At 36.5% G+C, this 20,381-nt stretch overlaps 1 protein-coding gene across 5 annotated transcripts in view; it reads right to left on the minus strand.

Annotated features, from left to right (window-relative positions):
* ANKRD12 (ankyrin repeat domain 12) overlaps nucleotides 1-20,381 on the minus strand; it is a 129,580-nt gene that overhangs the window by 44,474 nt on the left and 64,725 nt on the right. For 4 of the 5 annotated variants that reach the window (XM_046024166.1, XM_046024168.1, XM_046024165.1 and 1 more), the window contains 2 exons: nucleotides 19,588-19,730; nucleotides 6,230-6,377 (listed from right to left, as the gene is read on the minus strand). In XM_046024166.1, the coding sequence (XP_045880122.1) occupies nucleotides 6,230-6,377; nucleotides 19,588-19,730 (291 nt within the window). Of the gene's footprint in view, nucleotides 1-6,229; nucleotides 6,378-19,587; nucleotides 19,731-20,381 lie in introns of those variants that run through there. The other variant, XM_046024169.1, reaches the window with a different exon arrangement.

Below are 20,381 nucleotides of genomic sequence, written 5' to 3' on the forward strand. Positions count from 1 at the left end.
ACAATTTTTATGGTGTAGTTCTTTTCTCTCAAGATTCTATCTTCCACGGTTACAAGTTAGAAGTCTAATGCCAATGTGACAGTATTTCCTTGCAGATTAACTTGTCACATTCAGAACGAAGGAAATTGACCAATGTATGTCTAGGGTGTGTGTGTGTGTGCATTTTCATTAAACTATCCGGAACTCAATGACCTTCATTATTGATGAATTCAGGCTATCTATAGCTCAGGAAAATTTTCTTCTATTTGTTTAACTGTGGACTATTCTTCACCTGTTTCCTTTTTCCCTATTAAATCCCCATACATATATTGCTCACATGTTAGATCTGTTAGGTCTCCTAGATCTATTCCCAAAGTCTATTATCTTTTTTTTTCTATTATTTTTTCTTTCAGGATTCTTCCCCTTTGTATTTCTGCTGTGTTGTGAGGATTTATTTTACTTGATTTTCCAGTCTAATAAGTCCCAACAATGATCACTCCTCACTGGAGTTCTGCTTGCGTAGTCATGATTTTTATTAGCTATACTTGCATTTCCTTCAGTGGTCACTTATATTGTTCAAGTCATCTGTTTCCTCTAGTAGTTTTATTTAGTTCTGTTTATTCTTTCGGTTCAGAACAATCCTTCCCTTAAATTTGCAGGCAACTCTAAAGGGCTGCTTTCCTTTGTTAGCACAGTACAAGCCAATGTTAGAGTGGTCAAAGCAGCAGCTTTCCTCTGAGTAGTGGAAGGTAAAGTGGCCTTCACCCCTGAAATTGCCAGTTAGCAGCTTAAGTACCAGAAGGAAGGCTCTCTGGTGTTTGATTATAGGTCTTCTCAAACTTTCCTGGTCTCAGTAATGGAGGAACTCAGCCTACAGGTTCAGCTATTCCCTGGATTTGTGGAAGCTGAAGATGAGTCCTCACATAATCCATAAGGACCAGTAACATCTCCCCACCAATTCAACAAATATTTTCTGAGCAGTGTCTATGTACCACTTAAGGAGTTTATATCTACAGCATGGTGAAGAGGTGAAAACAGATATTAAAAGCAATGCTGACACTTTTACAATTCTGCCTATAGTTTTAGTTTCATTCAGTAACATTATCACTATACCAAATACTGCTATCAACGCTTTAACCAACATTGCATTTTCTCTCTTTATTTACAACCCCCTACCCCCAATCTCCTCTTCCTACAATCAGTCTCACTTTTTTGGATAGGTGATAGTTAAGTAACAATGCTGATCATTTCCTAAGCGAAATAAAGGAACTATCACTATTGCTGGTCTCTGTCAAAACTACTGAAAACTTATTAGGCTTTTCCTAATGTATCATCTTTTTTTTTTAATATTTTATTTATTTGACAGAGAGAAATCACAACTAGGCAGAGAGGCAGGCAGAGAGAGAGGAGGAAGCAGGCTCCCTGTGGAGCAGAGAGCCTGATGTGGGGCTCAATCCCAGGACCCTGGGATCATGACCTGAGCCGAAGGCAGAGACTTTAAACCACTGAGCCACCCAGGCGCCCCCTAATGTATCATCTTAAGAATTTCTTATTATGAAAAAAACCCTAATATCCTGGATCTTCTATGTGCCATCTTTGTGACTAGTTTTGCACAAAATTCCCTCCAGAAAAGTATAAATCACCTATTAAATACATGTTTAATCTTTTAGTCTTAACTCCTTTTATACATTTTAATTTTTTCCCATGAGTTATCCTTTTTCAATTTTATGCAGTCTATCTGTTGAAGAACTGGAGCTGTTTGGGGTTCCCACCGTCTAGATTTTGCTGGATGCAGGTCAGCATATCCCTCTTAGCCTGGTATTTCCTACATGTTGCAGCTGAATCCTGAGGACTGAGAATTGGTATTCCTTCATCAGGGGGCATGCAATATTTTCTTTTTAAAAAAATTTAATGTTAGCAACTACTGATCAATCCTCAATGCTTAGATATATTAACTAATTGGGGGTTGTAAACAGTTAATCTTTTTTCCTCAATCTTTTGGTTGGATTAATCTTAAAAGAAAATACTTCTCACCTACAAGGAGGTTACCCAATGATAAAGTTCATACAGGAAAGACAAAATAAATAATTTTTCCAGTTCTGCCTAATTTTTAAGATAATAAATTATTCTCTGATGATGCTGAATTAAAAAATTTATCACTATAGAATCATAGATTTAAACATAAATGATGGGTTTAAATTATCTATAATTAATACCCTTACTGAAATTCAAACTATCCCATCTATGGTCAGTGTGAACTGCTCTCCAAGTTGTCTCCTAAGGCTTTTTGACAAGGTTTTGACGGTTTCCTTGGAATCTGTAATGACAAGATGTTTCAAGCTTATATTATTTCCTGTCCCAGACATAGCATCATCCATTTTTTTTTTTTTTTAAGAATCCCTGGTTTTCTTTTAGTAGAAAATATTTCAAGATTAAAATCTGGGCATCAGGAATGAGATTATTGCTTACTGTCTTAATATCATTACTTTTATATCCTTTCACTGGACAAAGCAAGGAAATTTTATGTATTAATATCTATTTTCAATTTCATTTGTAATTAATTTCTAACTCACAAAAAGCTAGAATAAAATACTAAATACTATATATCCTTCACCCAAATTATTGTTACACTCTCTTGCTTTATAATTTGCATTCTCTCTATACGTGTATGTATATATAAATTTTCTTCCTTTGAACTATATGAAGGCAAACTATATATATGATGGCTCTTTACCCCTATATACTCCAGTGAATATTTCCCAAGAAATAAGTACTTCCTAAGACATAAGGATATTCTTTGTCATCACAGTATAGTTGTCAACTTCATAAATTTACATTGATACAACACTAATCTACCATCCATTTCTCTTCTTAAATGATCTAATAATGTCCTCCATAGTCACTTCCCCTCTCCAGTAGAGGATACAGCCAAGGAACAGGTATTGCCTTTAATTACCATCTCTTTACATAGTCTGGAACATTTTAATCACTTTATGACATTGACATTTCTTAATCTTCCATGGCACTGGCTTTTTTTTTTTAAATTAATTAATTTATTTATTTATTTTCAGCATAACAGTATTCATTGTTTTTGCACAACACCCAGTGCTCCATGCAATACGTGCCCTCCCTATTACCCACCACCTGGTTCCCCCAACCTCCCACCCCCGCCCCTTCAAAACCCTCAGGTTGTTTTTCAGAGTCCATAGTCTCTTATGGTTCGCCTCCCCTTCCAATTTCATGGCACTGGCTTTTAAAAAGAAAAAACACCAGAACATTCTTCATGGTTATGCATCACAGCCAGAATGTTACAAAAGTAATGTTATAGCCTTCTCATACTATCACATCTGAAGGCACATAATGTGCATCTGTCCCTCCTTTAATGATGTTAATTTTAATCACACAGTTCAGATGAAGCTAAATTTCTCTTTCCTATCATCACAATTTCCCAGCCCCCTCTTCTCTTATAAATGTGAAAAGGCCAGGTAAAGATCCTGCTCTTCATCAAAAAAATCCCCTCTAGATTATCAGCCATTAGTGATTATTGCCCAATCATTTTTACCATAAGGTGTGTAAATGATCAGGCAGGTGTGAGAACGACTAGGGAAGGGCTTAAGAACTTTCCAAAGTGATGGAGACAGTTTATATCTTGGTTAGATTGGATTACACAGGTCTACACATTTCTCAAAACTCAGGATATTTCATTAAAGAAAGAATTATTAATTTCACAAGCATAAATAAATAATTTATAAGTTTAATAATACACAAAAACTGAATGCTAGTTAATGAAATGCACAAAAAATAAGATGGACTGTGGGTAGATGGATAGGTATATGATACTGTAATAAAGGAAATATAGTAAGAAGTTAATAACTATAAAATGTAGTTGGTGGGTAAAGGGTATTCACTATGTAATTCTTTGAGTTTTACTGTATATTTGACCATTTTCATAATAAAATACTGGGATTCTAACTTTTGCACACAAAGGAAATCATCAACAAAATGGAAAGGTAACCTAGTGAATGGTAGAAAATATTCAGAAATTATAGCTCATAAAAGTATCTAAAACATATAGAGAACTCATACAACTCAAAAGCAAACAATCCAATTAAAAAATGGGCAGAGGATATGAACAGGCATTTTTTTCAAAGATGACATACCTGTGGCAAACAGTATACAAAAAGATGTTCAACATCACTAATTATCAGGGAAATGGAAACCACAATGAGATATCCCCTCATACCTGTGAGAATGGCTATTATCAAAAAGATAAGAAATAAAAAGTATTAGCAAAGATGTGAAAGAGATGTAGAGAAAACAGAACCCTCGTGTACTGTTGGTGGGAATGTAAATTAGTGTGACCACTATGGAAAACAGTATGGAAGCCCCCCCCCCAATAAATAAATAAAATAAAAGGAAATACCACAAGATCCAGCAATTCCATTTCTGGGTATTTATCTGAAGAACAAAATTACTAACTCAAAAAGATATATGCATCCCTACATTCACTACAGCATTATTTACAGTAGCCAAGAAATGGAAGCAACCTAAGTAACCATCTATGGATGAAAGGCTACAAATGTGGTGTATGTATGTAATAAAATATTACTCAGCCATAAAAAAGAATGAAATCTTACCATCTGAGGTAACATGGATGGACTATGAGGTCATTATGCTAAGTGAAATAAGTCAGACAAAGAAAGACAAATACCGTTATGATCTCACTTACATGTGAATCTAAAAACAACACAAAAAGCCAAGTTCATTGATAACAGAGAAACACTGGGCAAAATGGGTCAAAAGGTACGAACTTTCAGTAATAAATTAAGGCATGGGGATGTAATATACAGCATGGTATCTATAGTTAATAACACTGTACTGCATATCTGAAAGTTGTTGATTCAGTAGATTTTTTTTTTTTAATTCAGTAGATCTTAAAACTCCTTATCACAAGGAAAAGAAAAAATATTGTAACTAAGTAGGATGATGGATGTTAACTAGCCTCACTGTAGTGATCATTTTGCAATGGATACAAATATCAAATCAAGTGGTACACTTGAAACTAATATGTTATATGTCAATTATACCTCAAAAAAAAAAAGTAAACGGTAGACCTTTCTGCCTCAAAACTATTATAGGTGTCATTTTACTGCCTTCTGGCGATAGCTGAGATTAAATGATGGTTTGATTTTTTTTTTCCCATTTTATTTATTTTTTTTCAGCATAACAGTATTCATTGTTTTTGCACAACACCCAGTGCTCCATGCAAAACGTGCCCTCCCTATTACCCACACCACCTGTTCCCCCAACCTCCCACCCCTGACCCTTCAAAACCCTCAGGTTGTTTTTCAGAGTCCATAGTCTCTTATGGTTCGCCTCCCCTCCCCAATGGTTTGATTTTTATTCCCTTGTATATAAGAAGTAGTATTACCTAATTTCTCATAGAACTTCTTTAAAATTTTGTGAGAATATGGTCAGTTATGATTCTTTTTATTTTTTTTAAGTGGGATCCACACCCAGCGTGGAATCCAATGTGGAGCTTGAACTCACAACCCTGAGATCAAGACCTGAGCTGAGATGAAGAATCAAATCCATCCAGGCACCTGGTCAGTTGTGTTTCTGAATCAATTCTTTTTCATTGATTTTTGCCTGAAAGCATGAACCCTTCAAACCCATATGCAAAAGACTTTCCTCAATGCAGGAAACTTTGTTACATTTTTAACTATTTATGTTTACAAGAAAATGGAGTATGCCAAAAGTTTACTGAACTATTCTTCTAGATCTTTCCTTTTTAAAACTGTTTTTGAGAAACTATGCCCCTATGTTGCAACAATGACCAGAGTTCAACCACCTAAATCAAAGAAATAAAAATGCAAAGATGATTCATTAATGCCAGGAAAAACAGGAAGGGTTTGGTTAGTACCTAATTTATAAAAGAATGAAAGAAGTTAGCGTAGAAGTTCTGATAGCTGTTAATGGGGAAAGGTCCTGCAGCAGACTTGAATGTGACAGCAGTTTGCCGGGTGGGGGAGATGGAGGGTGGTCATGAAAACAGGGCAATGACGTTATGTTTTCACTTACAGACATGCAGGGACATGCAGCAAATACCTAAGTTACTAAATTCATCATTCTTAATTACTGACTAGTTTTATCCTAAGGAACACAAACATTTTATATATTGCACAGCAGAATCAGAATGTTCTACTAAATACCATGTCAAACAGTTGAATAAAGATTATTTGAAACGAACCTGTATAACTTTCATCATCATCAGATAAAGGCACCTCTCTTTTTAGCAGCAATTCCAACTCCTCTGTCTCTGCTACATCCACTGGACGCTCCCCGTGCTTATTAGCTTGAAATGGATTTCCACCATGACGAAGTAACAGTTTTACTATCTGCAATGTTAAACAGTAGGAAGATTTAGTCTCTTTGGAGATTGTATCATTTCAACCGTTCTTTTGATAACACAATATCCTTCTGCCTCATCTACTCTGCCTCCCTTCCTCAGTGTCTCTTCTAAATCATGACTGCTCTCTTCAAGGTCCATTTTCATTGCCATCCACCCTTCATCTGACCATCTTCTTATCTGCTACAAAAACATTCCCTCCTTAAAATTTAAGGTGGCCTCTTTGAGCATTAAATCTCATAATTTTTCTTCTTGTTCCAACATATGTTCAACAAATATTTACTAAGGACCTAATTAATAAGCACTGTTCCAAGTTTCATAGATAAATCAACAGACAAGATAACAAGATAAGAGGCCAAGCTTCTAGGCCTCTTATGTGTATTCTAGAGGGAGTCTCAAAAGAAGTATCCTTCTCTGTAAGGCTAATATCACTACCAGTGCTTTTTTTTTTTTTTTTAAACTACCAATGCTCTTATTCGTATTTCCCATCTTCTGGAAATTTAAACTATCAAGAACTGACATGGATTTATTCAGAACTAATGAATCTTAAACTTTAAGGCTATCACTTTCATGGTCCCCCTTTCAGCTTAACCAACTGGATCTAATTTTGTACTCATTACTCTAATATTTTCCTTAAGTCCTCACCTCCCCTACCACATAAAGTAAGCTTTGGGCTCCACAAAACAGGTGTGCCTGGTTAAGTGATTTCATTTCATTTCTTTCATTTGCTGTTTTCATCCTCTTCCTTCTATGTTTTTAAACCTCTTTCTGATTGGCTCCTTTCTAGAAACCAGTCTTTCCAGCTCACATCTCTTCCATCTTAAAAAAACGGCAATAAAAAAAAATGAAACAGATAAAGCAAGAAACCTATATTCCCCTCCTGTAGATAAATCTGTTTTCTTTCCTTCACAGTCAAGCTTATGAAAAGATATTCACCCTTGCAGCCCTGACTTGATTGGCTCTTCACTCTTCTATACCTACAATTACGCTCAAACTGGTATCCTAAGATCTGTAAACATCTAAGACAATGACTGTTTTCCCTAGAGCTCTGCCTTTGATTCACTTCTCATGCTCTAGTCTACATCATCTATTTGGAGCTCTCACCCACTCTGTTTGAATATGATTGACAATTATGCAATCCATTCATTTATCTTTTATTCTTCTGCTTGCTCTTTCTCAGCCCTCTTTCTTGAGCTCCGAACACAACATCCTGGATAAATCTAGATGAGTATATTTGCATTTCGATGCAACAGCTGAAGCCAATAGGTTCCAAACACAGTTCATTAAACTTGCACCTTATCTTTTATCTATTTCCATTCTCAGTCACTGGCACCAAATATACCCAGTCACTGAAGCCAGAAAGCTGGGAGTCATCTCTGACTTGTTTTTCACTCATCCTCTACATCAAATAGGTGGCCAAGTATTATTAATTCTGCTTCCTCACTGTCTCTTTTTGTTTTCGTGTTCTATTTCTGTAGACACTGGTGTGTTCCCTTATACATAAATCTGTACCATACTTAACATATTTCTTCCCTTATTCTAGACCACAAACTTCATGAGTGATCAAATATTTATTCCCAATGCCAATTCTATGGTGTTTTCTGGTATTTAGGAAATAAATGTCTTTTTGAAGAAACAATATTAAAATATTGTAAATTAGGAATTCCTAACACATGAAAAAATATTTAAGAATAATAAAGACTCGGGGCACCTAGGTGGCTCAGTGGGTTAAAGCCTCTGCCTTCAGCTCAGGTCATGATCCCAGGGTTCTGGGATCGAGCCCCGCATCGGGCTCTCTGCTCCGCAGGGAGCCTGCTTCCTCCCTTCTCTCTCTCTGCCTGTCGTTCTGCCTACTTGTGATCTGTCAAATAAATAAATGAAGTCTTTAAAAAAAAAAAAAGAATAATAAAGACTCATACTGAAAATGGAACATTTTTTTCTGGACTCTTAAAGAATAAACTATCAATGTAGAAAATCTGAAATGTAAGAATGTATAAAGAAAATAAATTACTCATGACTCCAACTGTTAACATTTATATCCCTTTTTGTTCACTAATCTTTATCAAATTACACATGCTTGTGATTTTATTTTTTTTTTAAGATTTTATTTATTTATTTGACAGAGAGAGAGATCACAAGTAGGCAGAGAGGCAGGCAGAGAGAGAAGGGGAAGCAGGCTCCCCGCTAAGGAGAGAGCCCGATGCAGGGCTCAGTCCCAGGACCCTGTCATGACCTGAGCTGAGGGCAGAGGCTTAACCCACTGAGCCAATCAGGTGCCCCCATGCTTGTGATTTTAAAAGATCAACCAGCTTCTCAGTGCCACTGGTGAAGAACAACCGTTTCCAAAATGTATCTCCATATACTTAAGTAACAGATTTGAGTTTGCTGCTTCTTTATTTTTCAGTTTTAGGCAATGCCTACTGTCTTACAACGGAAGATGTGAATTCGGCCATCTTTCACCAATTCTCATCACCTCTCCTTCCATACACATACACTTCCCTTCTAGCTTTCTAATATAGTTATGTATTTCTTTTTTTTTTTTAACATTTTATTTATTTGACAGAGAGAAATCACAACTAGGCAGAGAGGCAGGCAGAGAGAGAGGAGGAAGCAGGCTCCCTGCGGAGCAGAGAGCCCGATGCAGGGCTCCATCCCAGGACCCTGGGATCATGACCTGAGCCGAAGGCAGAGGCTTTAACCCACTGAGCCACTCAGGTGCCCCTATAGTTATGTATTTCTTGTACATTATCAGGAATAATAAAAATGAGACAAGTAGTACACTATGACTAAATCTCCATTCTTACACAAGTCTATTTTCCCCATGGAGTTAAATGCCTTGATTTTTCACTTGTTCAGTTTTCTACATAACCATTTTTTTAATTAATTTTTTTTCAGTGTAACAGTATTCATTGTTTATAGCAGCAATGTCTGCAATAGCCAAACTATGGAAAGAACCTAGATGTCCATCAACAGATGAATGGATAAAGAAGATGTGGTATATATACACAATGGAATACTATGCAGCCATCAAAAGAAATGAAATCTTGCCATTTGTGACGATGTGGATGGAACTAGAGGGTATCATGCTTAGTGAAATAAGTCAATCGGAGAAAGTCTACATAATCATTTTTAATTCATTCCCCATTCTGCTGTAAATACAGATTTCTTTGATTCAACACTCTATCACTTTTTGTTGTTGTTTTTGTTAGAGACTCCTTTCTCCAAACCTTCTAATGGGCTCTAAAGCAGACTGGATGCCCTCTAGATTTGCTTTCCAGCTGTTACTGCCCTTCAATCCTATCATCCCACAAATAACCCTCCCTCATTTTTTTAAATTAGATTTATTTATTTGACAGAAAGAGAGAGAGAGAGAGACAGTGAGAGAGGGACTACAAGCAGGGCAAGTGGGAGAGGGAGAAGTAGGCTTCCTGCTGAGCAGGGAGCCCCATGAGGGGCTTGATCCCAGGACGTTGGGATCATGACCTGAGCCAAAGGCAGACACTTAACCAACTGAGCTATCCAGGCGCCCATCCTTCCCTCAATTTTGTGTTGGATACTTGAAAGCTTATCTTCTTTTCTGATTTACTCCCTCATTTTGCTGAATCACCAATTTCAGAATATTCCTAAGATATTTTACATGTCTTGTAATACCTTTATTCTATCTTCACTTGATTATACTCAGTCTAGATAAAGAACAATTTCCCCTCCAATTTTGAAGGCATCATTACATTATCTTCTAGCTTCTAGTGCTGTTAATGCAAAGTCTGATGCCATTCTGATTTTTTTCCTAATATAATGATTTGCCTTTTCTCCCTGTAAATGTGACATTCTTTGCCCCTATGGTTTTGAAATTCCAGGATAAATTTATCTTTTTTTTTTTTAAAGATTTATTTATTTATTTGAGAGAAAGTGTGTGTGTGTGAGAGAAAGAGAGAGAGCACGCACACACGTGCAGGGAAAGGACAGAGGGATAGAGGAAGCAGACTTCCTGCTGAGTGGGGAGCCTGACACAGGGCTCAATCCCAGGATCCTGAGGTCATCAACTGAAAGGAAACCAAGAGTAGGACCCTCAACCGACTGGTGCCTCCCACCCTGGATAAATGCATCTTGATCTTGGATGAAGAAGTTACATCCATGTGCTGAGCATTTAAGTGTCTTTTCAATCTTTCAGTCTGAAGACCCATGTTCCTTCAGTTCTAGGAAAGTTTCTAGTTTTACTTGATAATCTAAGTTTTCACTGTTCTGTCTTCAAAGAACTCTTACTAAGATACTAGATCTCCTAAAGTAATCATCTTTTTTCTCATTTCTGTTCCTTCACCTTTATCTCTTTGCTTCCTGATTTCTGGAAGACCTCCTCAACACAAATGACCCTTGAACAATATGGGCATTAGGAACACTACACCTATTTGGTTGAAAAATCCATGTACAACTTTTGACTCCCCAAGAGCTTAATTACTTATTAGTACTACTATTACTTATTAGTACTACTACTACTAACTGGACGTCTTAACAATTATATCAGGAGTTAACACATATTTTACGTGTTATTATGTATCATATGCTATATGCTTACAATAAAGTAAGTTAGAGGAATGAAAATGTTAAGAAAATGACAAGAAAGGGGTGCCTGGGTGGCTCAGTGGGTGAAGCCTCTGCCTTCAGCTCGGGTCATGGTCCCAGGGTTTAGGTATCGAGCCCCGCATCGGGCTCTCTGCTCAGCAGGAAGCCTGCTTCCCCCCAACCCACCTGCCTCTCTGCCTACTTTGTGGTCTCTCTGTCAAATAAATAAATAAAATAAAATAAAAAAAAAGACAAGAAAAGAGAAAATACATATACAGTACTGTATTGCATTTATAAAAAAAAAAAATCCGCATGTAAGTGGTCCCATGCGGTTGAAATCTGTGTTGTTCAAGGGTCAACTGTAATCCATCTTTCATTTTTGAAACCATATTATTAATTTCCAAGAAGTTTTTTCCTTCATTGATTGTTCCTTGTTTAATGTATTCAACTCTTATTTCAGAGCTACAATAGCTTCTTATCTCTTTGGGGAAATTGACGGATTTTGAGGAAGTTCCTCATGGCATTTTCCTGTCCTCCAATCAGGACATCTATGTTAGAGAATTTTTTCAAATGCAGGAGGATCACTGGCTGTCCACACGTAAGAGCAAGGTACTAAAAGACTTACTCAAAGTTTTGTTGGCATGGCCAGGACTTGCTGACAGATGAACTTCATGCCAGTGTGATATGACAGGACCATTTCATCAGACTCCTCTCTTGCCTAGTTTAATTTCCTATGGAGAAACCTTCCAACTCATGCCTCAAACTGTAAGCCTTACTGTCAGCATTCTGGTTGCTAAAAGGAGCCTGGGGTCTTAACATTCAGTATATTTCACTTAATTAACTTACACTTAATCCTTACTCTCATCTATTCTTGCGGTATGTCAGTCCAGAATATGTGGTTCATACTTGCCAGGAAATCAACCTCCATTCACCTGCCAGGGTCAGAGAGGTACAGTCATCTGGCTATGTAAGGTTAGGAAGGGGATTTACGGGTCAAAAAGACTTTGATTCATTTCTCTTGTTTTCAGTTCTATCTTAACAGGCATTTCCGGAAGTACCAATAGAAGGTGGTACACTTCCAGGTACCACCAATTCCCGAGCTTCAGTCTTTCTAGGATTCTGTGCTGGAATGGCTTTGGTTTCAATTTTCTCTGATTTTCTAAATCAGGAGTTTGCAAAATTTGGTCCATAGACCAAATCCGGCCTGCCGATGAAGAACAGTTTTTTATATTCTTTTAAAATACTTTAGGGGTTGTTTATAAAAAAAATTTAAAAATTTTTTAAAAATAAAATAAAATATCTTAGGGGCACCTGGGTGGCTCAGTCAGTTAAGCTTCCAACTCTTGTTTCTGGCTCAGGTCATGATCTCAGGTTGTGAGACCGAGTCCCGAGTTGGGCTCCACGCAGAGCATGGAGCTTGCTTAAGATTCTCTTTCTCTTTCCCTCTCTCTCTACTACTTTGAAAAGGATTCATAAAGGAGAATTAGTTCAGAGGAAGAGAAGGGAAGAAAAGAGGAAGGAGAAAGGAAGGGATGTTGGAGGCTACAGGTGGCCAGCAAAATCTAAAATATTTACTATCTGGCCCTTTACAGAAAAATTTTGCCAAACCCTGTTCTAGATCAGTAACCACTCATTCTTCTAGTTTCCATCACCCAAAATACTGGTTTTCTTGTTTCTTCTGTTTTGTCCTTTGCATCTGTCACTTAGCATCTCCTTTTACTATCATTTTAGGAGTTTTGAGAAGGTTAACTGAAATAAAAACTTTAAGTTTTTTTTTTTTTTTTGAAGATTTTATTTATTTATTTGAGAGAGAGAGAGAGAGAGCATGAGAGGAGAGAGGTCAGTGGGAGAAGACTCCCTGTTGGGCAGGGAGCCCAATGTGGGACTCGATCCCAGGACTCCAGGATCATGACCTGAGCTGAAGGCAGTTGCTTAACCAACTGAGCCACCCAGGTGTCCCAACTTTTCGTTATTATAAATAAGGCTGTAGCATACATCTTTATAAGTCGAAAATTTTACATTTTTAGGCTTATTCCTTAGGTTAAAGCCCTAGGATATGAAAATAGAATGCAGGATTTGATATTACTGAAAACTTTCAATACCCATCAGGAAATAGTCAGCAAATATTTATTACCTGTCTGTGATGAGTCAGGGACAGCTGGTTAATTCAAACATGTTACAAAAACCCCAACCTAGACAATCCTTTACAGATTATCCCTGTATACAAATAATTATTTTTCTAAAAATGATTCATAAAGTAACTCAAAGTTGCTTAACACACAAGAGACAACAAATTTGAAATAGGTAAAAACGATGAAATTAGAGACAGGTATCTAAAACAGAACTAGGAAGAAAGGATTATGAAAATATATATCATTAAGTACTATATACACTTGCAAATGGTACACTAAAGATTAGTAAGCTATGTTAGTCCTCTTACTCTAAATAATTTAGAAAAGGACACAAAACAGCTATCTTTCTGCCTCTCCCACCTTAGAAATGTTTTATGGATGGATGAAGCTGTCAGTAGTAATACTGAATGAAAGAAATCCAATTCTTAGAATTGGTACAGATACATATACATCTTAGAATTGGTACAGATTTGGTACAGATACATATACATTACAGTTTGTTGGTTCTCATTTCCCTCCTCCTCCTTAGGCATAACTAAAAGAACAAGGAGAAAACAGCTCTCAATAGCTCTGAATTGTGACTCCTACTTTCCTAGGCATGTTGGTAGGAGGAAAAGCAAAGGTCTCTTGAAAAGAGTATGCCAGTCTCCCTCTGAAAAGAGACTGGAAATAGTGTTTGAGTCTCTGTAAGTATAGGAGCTCAAAGGTCAGCCTCTGGAAATATTTGCAGCTCTGTGCACATTTAGAAACTTGTATTCATAGAAACATGTCCAACAAGGCATAACTCTTTAACATTATATTTACAAGTTAGGAAATGCTGATTACTTTACAGAGAAAAAATTCATCTTTGATAAACTATCAATATCAATAATTGAGCTCTTTTTGCTTAATAAAAAGAGCAAAAAGTACAACATTTAAAATATCACAGCTGGCATGCCTGGGTGGCTCTGATGGTTAAATGTCCTACTCTTGGTTTTGGCCCAGGTCACAATCGTAGGGTCTTGAGATCAAGCCCTGCATCAGGCTCCGTGCTCAGGATGGAGTCTGCCTGAGATCCTCTCCCTCTTTGCCCCTCCCCCTCCCCGCTCACACATGAGTGTTCTCTCTCTCTCTTAAAAAAAAAAAAAAAATCATAGCCAGAAAATAAGTCATTTTCTGATAAATGCAGTGGGAAAGGAAATGTACCCTATATATTGTCAGGCCTAAAAAATTAAGTCCTTGGTATTCTGTTTATCTTTGATCCTTGGGTATTCATCCATCCATCCACCTACACGTGCACCCAAGGAGAATTTATTATTATGTGTTTATTAAGTCTTAAGTGACAAAAAGTTCCAGAGGTCACTAACACAAATCAATACAAAACGCCTGTATGCATGGTACTCACAGTGCAGTGCAGGACACATACAAGTATATCAGTTAAAAAAAAAAAAAAGTTGTAGTAAGTGCTATCATATAGGCATATACAAATTGCCAAGGGAGAAGAGACTGGTCCAACTGTAAGCAAAAACCAATTTAGGAAAAATAACATTTATAGGCTGCATTTTTCTTCAAAATTAGAACTTTGAGAATCATGAAAAGCATCTTAGAGAAAAAAGTAAAAAAGAAAAATAGCATTTTCAGTTTCCCAATTTTAATATCTAAAATATTTGGGTATATCTGAAAAACAGTAGTATAATACAACAATCTTTTACCTCTCATATTTCTATACCATTTTAGATTTCAAGGTGTTGTTTATAAGCACAGTGTCTTTTTTCCTTCAAAATATCCACTTTAGATAGGTATTTTTTATTACATAATTTTAAAATGAGGAAATGGAGATTCAGAGGAGGAAAGTAACTTGTTCAAAATCACATAGCTGGTAAACTGGCCAGGCCACAACTGAATTCATATCTACTTTCACTTCAAATTCCATTTTTTTCTCAACTAGAGTAAAATTTGGCTATTCAGACAGGCCGCTTGACACTGAAATTTTTACTGCCTGTTAAAAAAGAAAATAAGGCAGAGGATGTTTGCTGCTAAAGAGAGAGAAAAAAAACGTTTTCTAGCAGAAAGGTATGAGATGATATCAAAATCCAAACTAGGACATTACAAAGCAGCATGTTCTATCTTTCTCACTAGAAAGTGGAGACTCCCAGATTACTGAATCATCATCTCATTCTTTGTCTTAAAAAGACATTGAGATTAAGGAGCACATGAGTGGTACAGCTGGTTAAGCTTCTGACTCTTGCTTCTGGCTCAGGTAGTGATCCCACGGTCCTGAGATCCAGCCCCGCACTGGGCTATGCGCTCAGTGCCGAGTCTGCTTGAGATTCTCTCTTCCTTCCCACTCATGCTTTCTCTCACACATAAATAAATAAATAAATCTTTAAAAAAATAAAAGACACTGAAATTTGTCCTTTTTGGTCCCTTAATTTGGAGTCATATTAATTTGATAAACCTGGGAGTGTCTTGGAAGAGAGGGTCTTCTTCTGTCAATGCTCTTCCACACTCACAGAGAGGCTGAGGGTATTGAAATGTAATAGGCCACACAGTCTTATTAACAAGACACACCAGAAGCTTATTTGCTTATTGTGATGATTAAAAGAATTGATACATATAAAACATTTAGAACACTTCTTGTACCACAGTAAAAACACAAATACCGCCATGAGAAGTTAATGTAATGTAGAGTTCACAAATAACATAATCACAGAGGGCAAGTTACTCATATTTAGCCCAGTCATTTTATCACGTGAATACTGAAGATTTTTCTTACTATAAAATCTAATTTTCATTTTTGTTACCCAGTTGGTTTTTCCTATTATTTGACTTCAGGAAATATTCACTGAAGCCTATTGAGTCAAATAAGACAGACAAATGCAACTACCTGAAAATGCAAAGTTACAAGAACCTCAGCTAAATAATTTATGTGACACTCCATTACCAAGTCTTCCTTAATATGAAAAATTTCAGCAGTTCCAAATATTTTTCAGATCAATAAGCGATTATGTCTTCATTTGTAATGAAACGGTGTGCCACTTACATGTAGACTGTTCAAATATTCCTCAAAGAAAATGTTATTTGTGGCACAGCTTCAAGCAGAGTAAATTGCTGACTCCATGGAATTCAGAATACAATAAGATATTAAATATGATGGTAGTGAAGATTAGGTGTTCATCCAGCTAAAAAAAGAAATGCTGCATATAATGCCAGACTTCCTAAAAGATACCAAATCCTCTCCTCTTCTTTTATCACTATCCCTGGTCTAGTCAATAGGAAAACAATGTATGAGGACTTTTTTTTAAAGGGAATTTCTTGACCTTATACTGGATGCAGTTCACTTGGGATTAGGTCACCATGAAAATAAAGTTTTACCTGACTGTCAGGAGTTTGGGTTCACATAGAACAGTGTTTGACTCTTGCCTAGAGAAACCTGAGAAGGAATGGTTGACTGGATTTGCTCTGATAAGCAAGGAAGGAGGGCAGTCAGGGAAATAGATCTGCATGCTCACTAATGGTAGGAAATGGTGTGTGTTTCTCTGGGTTGTGCCTGTACTGCTGGGTTAGAGTGGAGGGACAGCTGCATATGGATCAACAGGGCCAGGCAATGTAACAGTGCCAGGCAGAAGCTTCCATCTGAAGTTTATAGTGGATGTTGTGCACTGCTCAGATACTCTCTTCTAGACTGAGATACTCCTACCTGCAGATGCTTGGAGTTCACTAACAACTGCTAAGTTCTTCACCAGGAACTGCCATGGCCAAAGGGAGTGGCAGCACTAAAGGGATGTGTCTCCTTGCCATCAGCAGCTTGCATCCCCACCATGTGGGGGCATATAGACCTAACCCTTACCTCAAATCAGAGCATCTCAGAAGTGCATCCTAGTATCAAGGACTCCCTGTGAAACTGGCTAAAGCTTCAGCACACCTGCATTGCAGCTCAGCTTCTCCCTTTGTTCTATGCCATTCCTGTCACATCCTGAGATTACATCCCTCTTTTTCCCCATCCTCTGTAATCACCTACAAATTTCTGTCTCAGATTCCCAGGGCACCCAACCTATGGCACATGGGAGAATGGTCCTGGGTGCAGACTCTAAAAACTCTAAAACAGGATTTCTGAACTGGACTGCACACTGGCTGCCATGAGATGGAGTACTGACAGTCCTGGCATATGGCAATCATGTAACTGTTCAAACTTTCAGGCCTTTAAGAGGTCCCAGGGAAGTACTAATTGTAATGACTGCTTCTCTTCTCTTCTCACAACCAGGAAAAAGCACCTTCTCTAACCCTGAAGAAGAGGTTTTTCTCAAAATAAGAGTAAGTTTCTGGGTTTAGATAGCACAGTGGAGAACAGTTTAATGGTATTTTACTGTAAGTCAGGAAGACTGAATAAAAGTTTCTCTAAGGCAGAGTAAGTTTACAGTCTCCCCTCACTACAGCTGAACAAAAACCCCTCCTATGTTTGTATTCGAAATGCTAGAAAACATTCTTATGTCATCCAGACAGGAAAGTAGAATACTGCTTTCTGAAGAAACTACCTGTCCGAAGAGAGGGACCTACAAATACGGACATTTAGGAGACTTCTGACAAAACAGTCATCTTGTCCACCAGAGACTACAGAGAAGCCCACCAGCCAATAAGCTCTGTATGTTACATGTCTTGTCAAGCAGGCATTTTAGAGCTTCATTCAAGTATGAGTGAAGAGAAGTTAACAGAAGATCTTTAATGTGAGAAATAAACCAAATCAGAGCAACAATGTGAAGGGTTTGGGGGAAATCTTTGACTATGCAGGAAGTGAAGCAAACCATTTAATTAACATCTTCAGAGAGTTAAGATGGGCACCTAGGAACTGGAAATTTCATGGAGAGACTGAGAATCCCAGACGGGATTAATGGTAAAGCAGTATTTCAGGACAGCATCTATGCTACAGATCTAGAAAGCAACTAGTTCCAATTAGATCAGGATACAAGATATCTTATATACAGTGATAAGAGAAATCCCACAGGTAGTTCTCAAGAACAGTTAAGTTACCAAAACTACAATGAGGTGTCCCCTCACACCTGTCAGAATGACTAGTATCAAAAAGACAAGAAATAACATGCTGGTGAAGATGTGGAGAAAGGAAAACCTGCTGTACTGTTGGTGGGAATACAGATTGGTGCAGACACTATGAGATACGGTGTGGGGGTTCCTCAAAAACTAAAAAATAAACGACCGTATGATCCAGGAAAAACAAAACCAGTTAAGTTGATCAATGTGCTTTACCTTATTTAGAAGCATTTTAGAGTTATGTCAGAGAGAGTAAAGAAGAACAAAAATAGACGCATGGAAAACTAAATAACAAAAAAAGAACAAGGCAATGTGTTAACCCGGGTAATAAAAAATCCAAAAAATAAAACACAATTATAGATAGTACAGTATAGACTAGACAGTATAGAGTCTATTGAGTCTCCAGTCAACAATAAAATCCTTTGCAGGAGATCAATAAATAATAACTAAAAATTAAAAAACAAGACAGCTTCATCTTGTTAGAAACCATTAAATAGTTAACCATTAAAAGAAACACCTACAACAGTTGCTTTTGGTGAAAGATACTGGGAAATGGGGAAGAAGAGGAGGGACCTATGTTTATCTTTATAAGCTGAATAGTACTCTTCAACTTTCTAAACTATGTCCAAATATTCTTTGACAAAAGTAAAAATTACATAAAGAGAAAACCTACTTATCTGAAACACGAAATCCTGCTTTAGAATCACTGCTAATAGTGCTCCAGGTTGATTTGTTCTCATTGCAAGCAGGTTACTGCAATGCAATTAAGCATTAAACACTTAAACATTAAACATTAATTAAGCATTAAAAGATGAGCTTCATTACAACAAAGATGGGTTTAGCTTTGATATCAAGATGTCAAAGATTGAAAATGCAAATGGATTTAAAATCTACCACGATTCATAAAATTACATCAAAACAAATTAAACATGGTGTTCAAAGACGCCATTAATTTGTAAGCATATATAATCAGATATATGCTTACATATATAATATACATATACATATATATGCTTAAATATATAATCATATCTATGTATCATTACTATACACATAAGTCATCTGAATATATTAAATAAGTAATGTCTGCTAAAATTCAGGAATGAAGGTTGTATAGCAAAAGACCATTAAATACTAATAAGCCTAAAAAAATAGACAGGCAGGGGGACTCAGTGAAGTTTTTAAGTAAATTCTGCTTTTTATATCTAGTTATCTGACAGTAGAAGGCCCTGCAATAAAAATTTTGCAAACCTGTTTAATTAACTGTCAAGTTATACAGATTTTATGAAAAGATAATGCTATATCTGACCATGATAGGAATTAGCAATTAGAAGGCAGAAAAAAGGGAAAATAAAACATAGATGAGCTGACCAGGCATTCAGTGAAATAGGAAATGAAATAGTATGACAAAAAAGTGAACTAAATGACTCTGGGTTGAATTACTATTTTGCAAATGTGTATTGATTTTTCTATCATACTTACATCTCTGTGCCCACTGCTAGCAGAATCATGGAGTGGAGTGTCATCATCTAATCCTTGTGTGTTAACATCTGCTCCAGCTGCTATAAGTATCTTAGCAACATCATAATATCCAACGTTGCAAGCTTCATGCAATGGTGTCCAGCCTGAAGTTAGAATATTAATTTAACATATGGTTAATTTGTACTAATTCAAAATGTGTTTTATACACATAGCCATGTGAGATATATTGACTCCAATGCACACGGTACAGAAGGAAAAACAAATGATAAACAAGCTACTGGAACACCACTAATTCTAAAGAAGGTTCATTTATGTTAATATTTCCATTAGGACTAAATTATTTTACCAAAATAGTAAACATTTAAGTTTATCTCATCACAAACTTGCTGTAATTTATAATAATCATCTGAACTATGGAAAAAGAAGGAAATAAAAATATTAATAAGCTTGTTAGGGGATTTCAACAAACAAAAGCCCCTTTAAGGGTTCTCATCTTTTCCAGACTTAATACCTACTTTAACTAAAATAAATTTACCATTGCAGTAGCTGTGACGATTTAAAAGAAGTTACATGTTCATGAAAGAAAAACTAGAAAACAAAAAATACGAAGCAGTAAAGAAGCATCACCCATAATTCCACCGCCCAGCTACAATAATTTCAAGACTCTAGTCTAATTCCTAACTTCTTGCCCTCATATATATATTTATATATATATAAAATATAAAATAAATATATATATTAAATAAATATATAAAACTCCTAACTTCTCTCTCATATATATTTATATATAAATA

The sequence above is a fragment of the Meles meles genome, chromosome 12 (assembly GCF_922984935.1).
Source record: "Meles meles chromosome 12, mMelMel3.1 paternal haplotype, whole genome shotgun sequence".
Classification (NCBI taxonomy): domain Eukaryota; kingdom Metazoa; phylum Chordata; class Mammalia; order Carnivora; family Mustelidae; genus Meles; species Meles meles.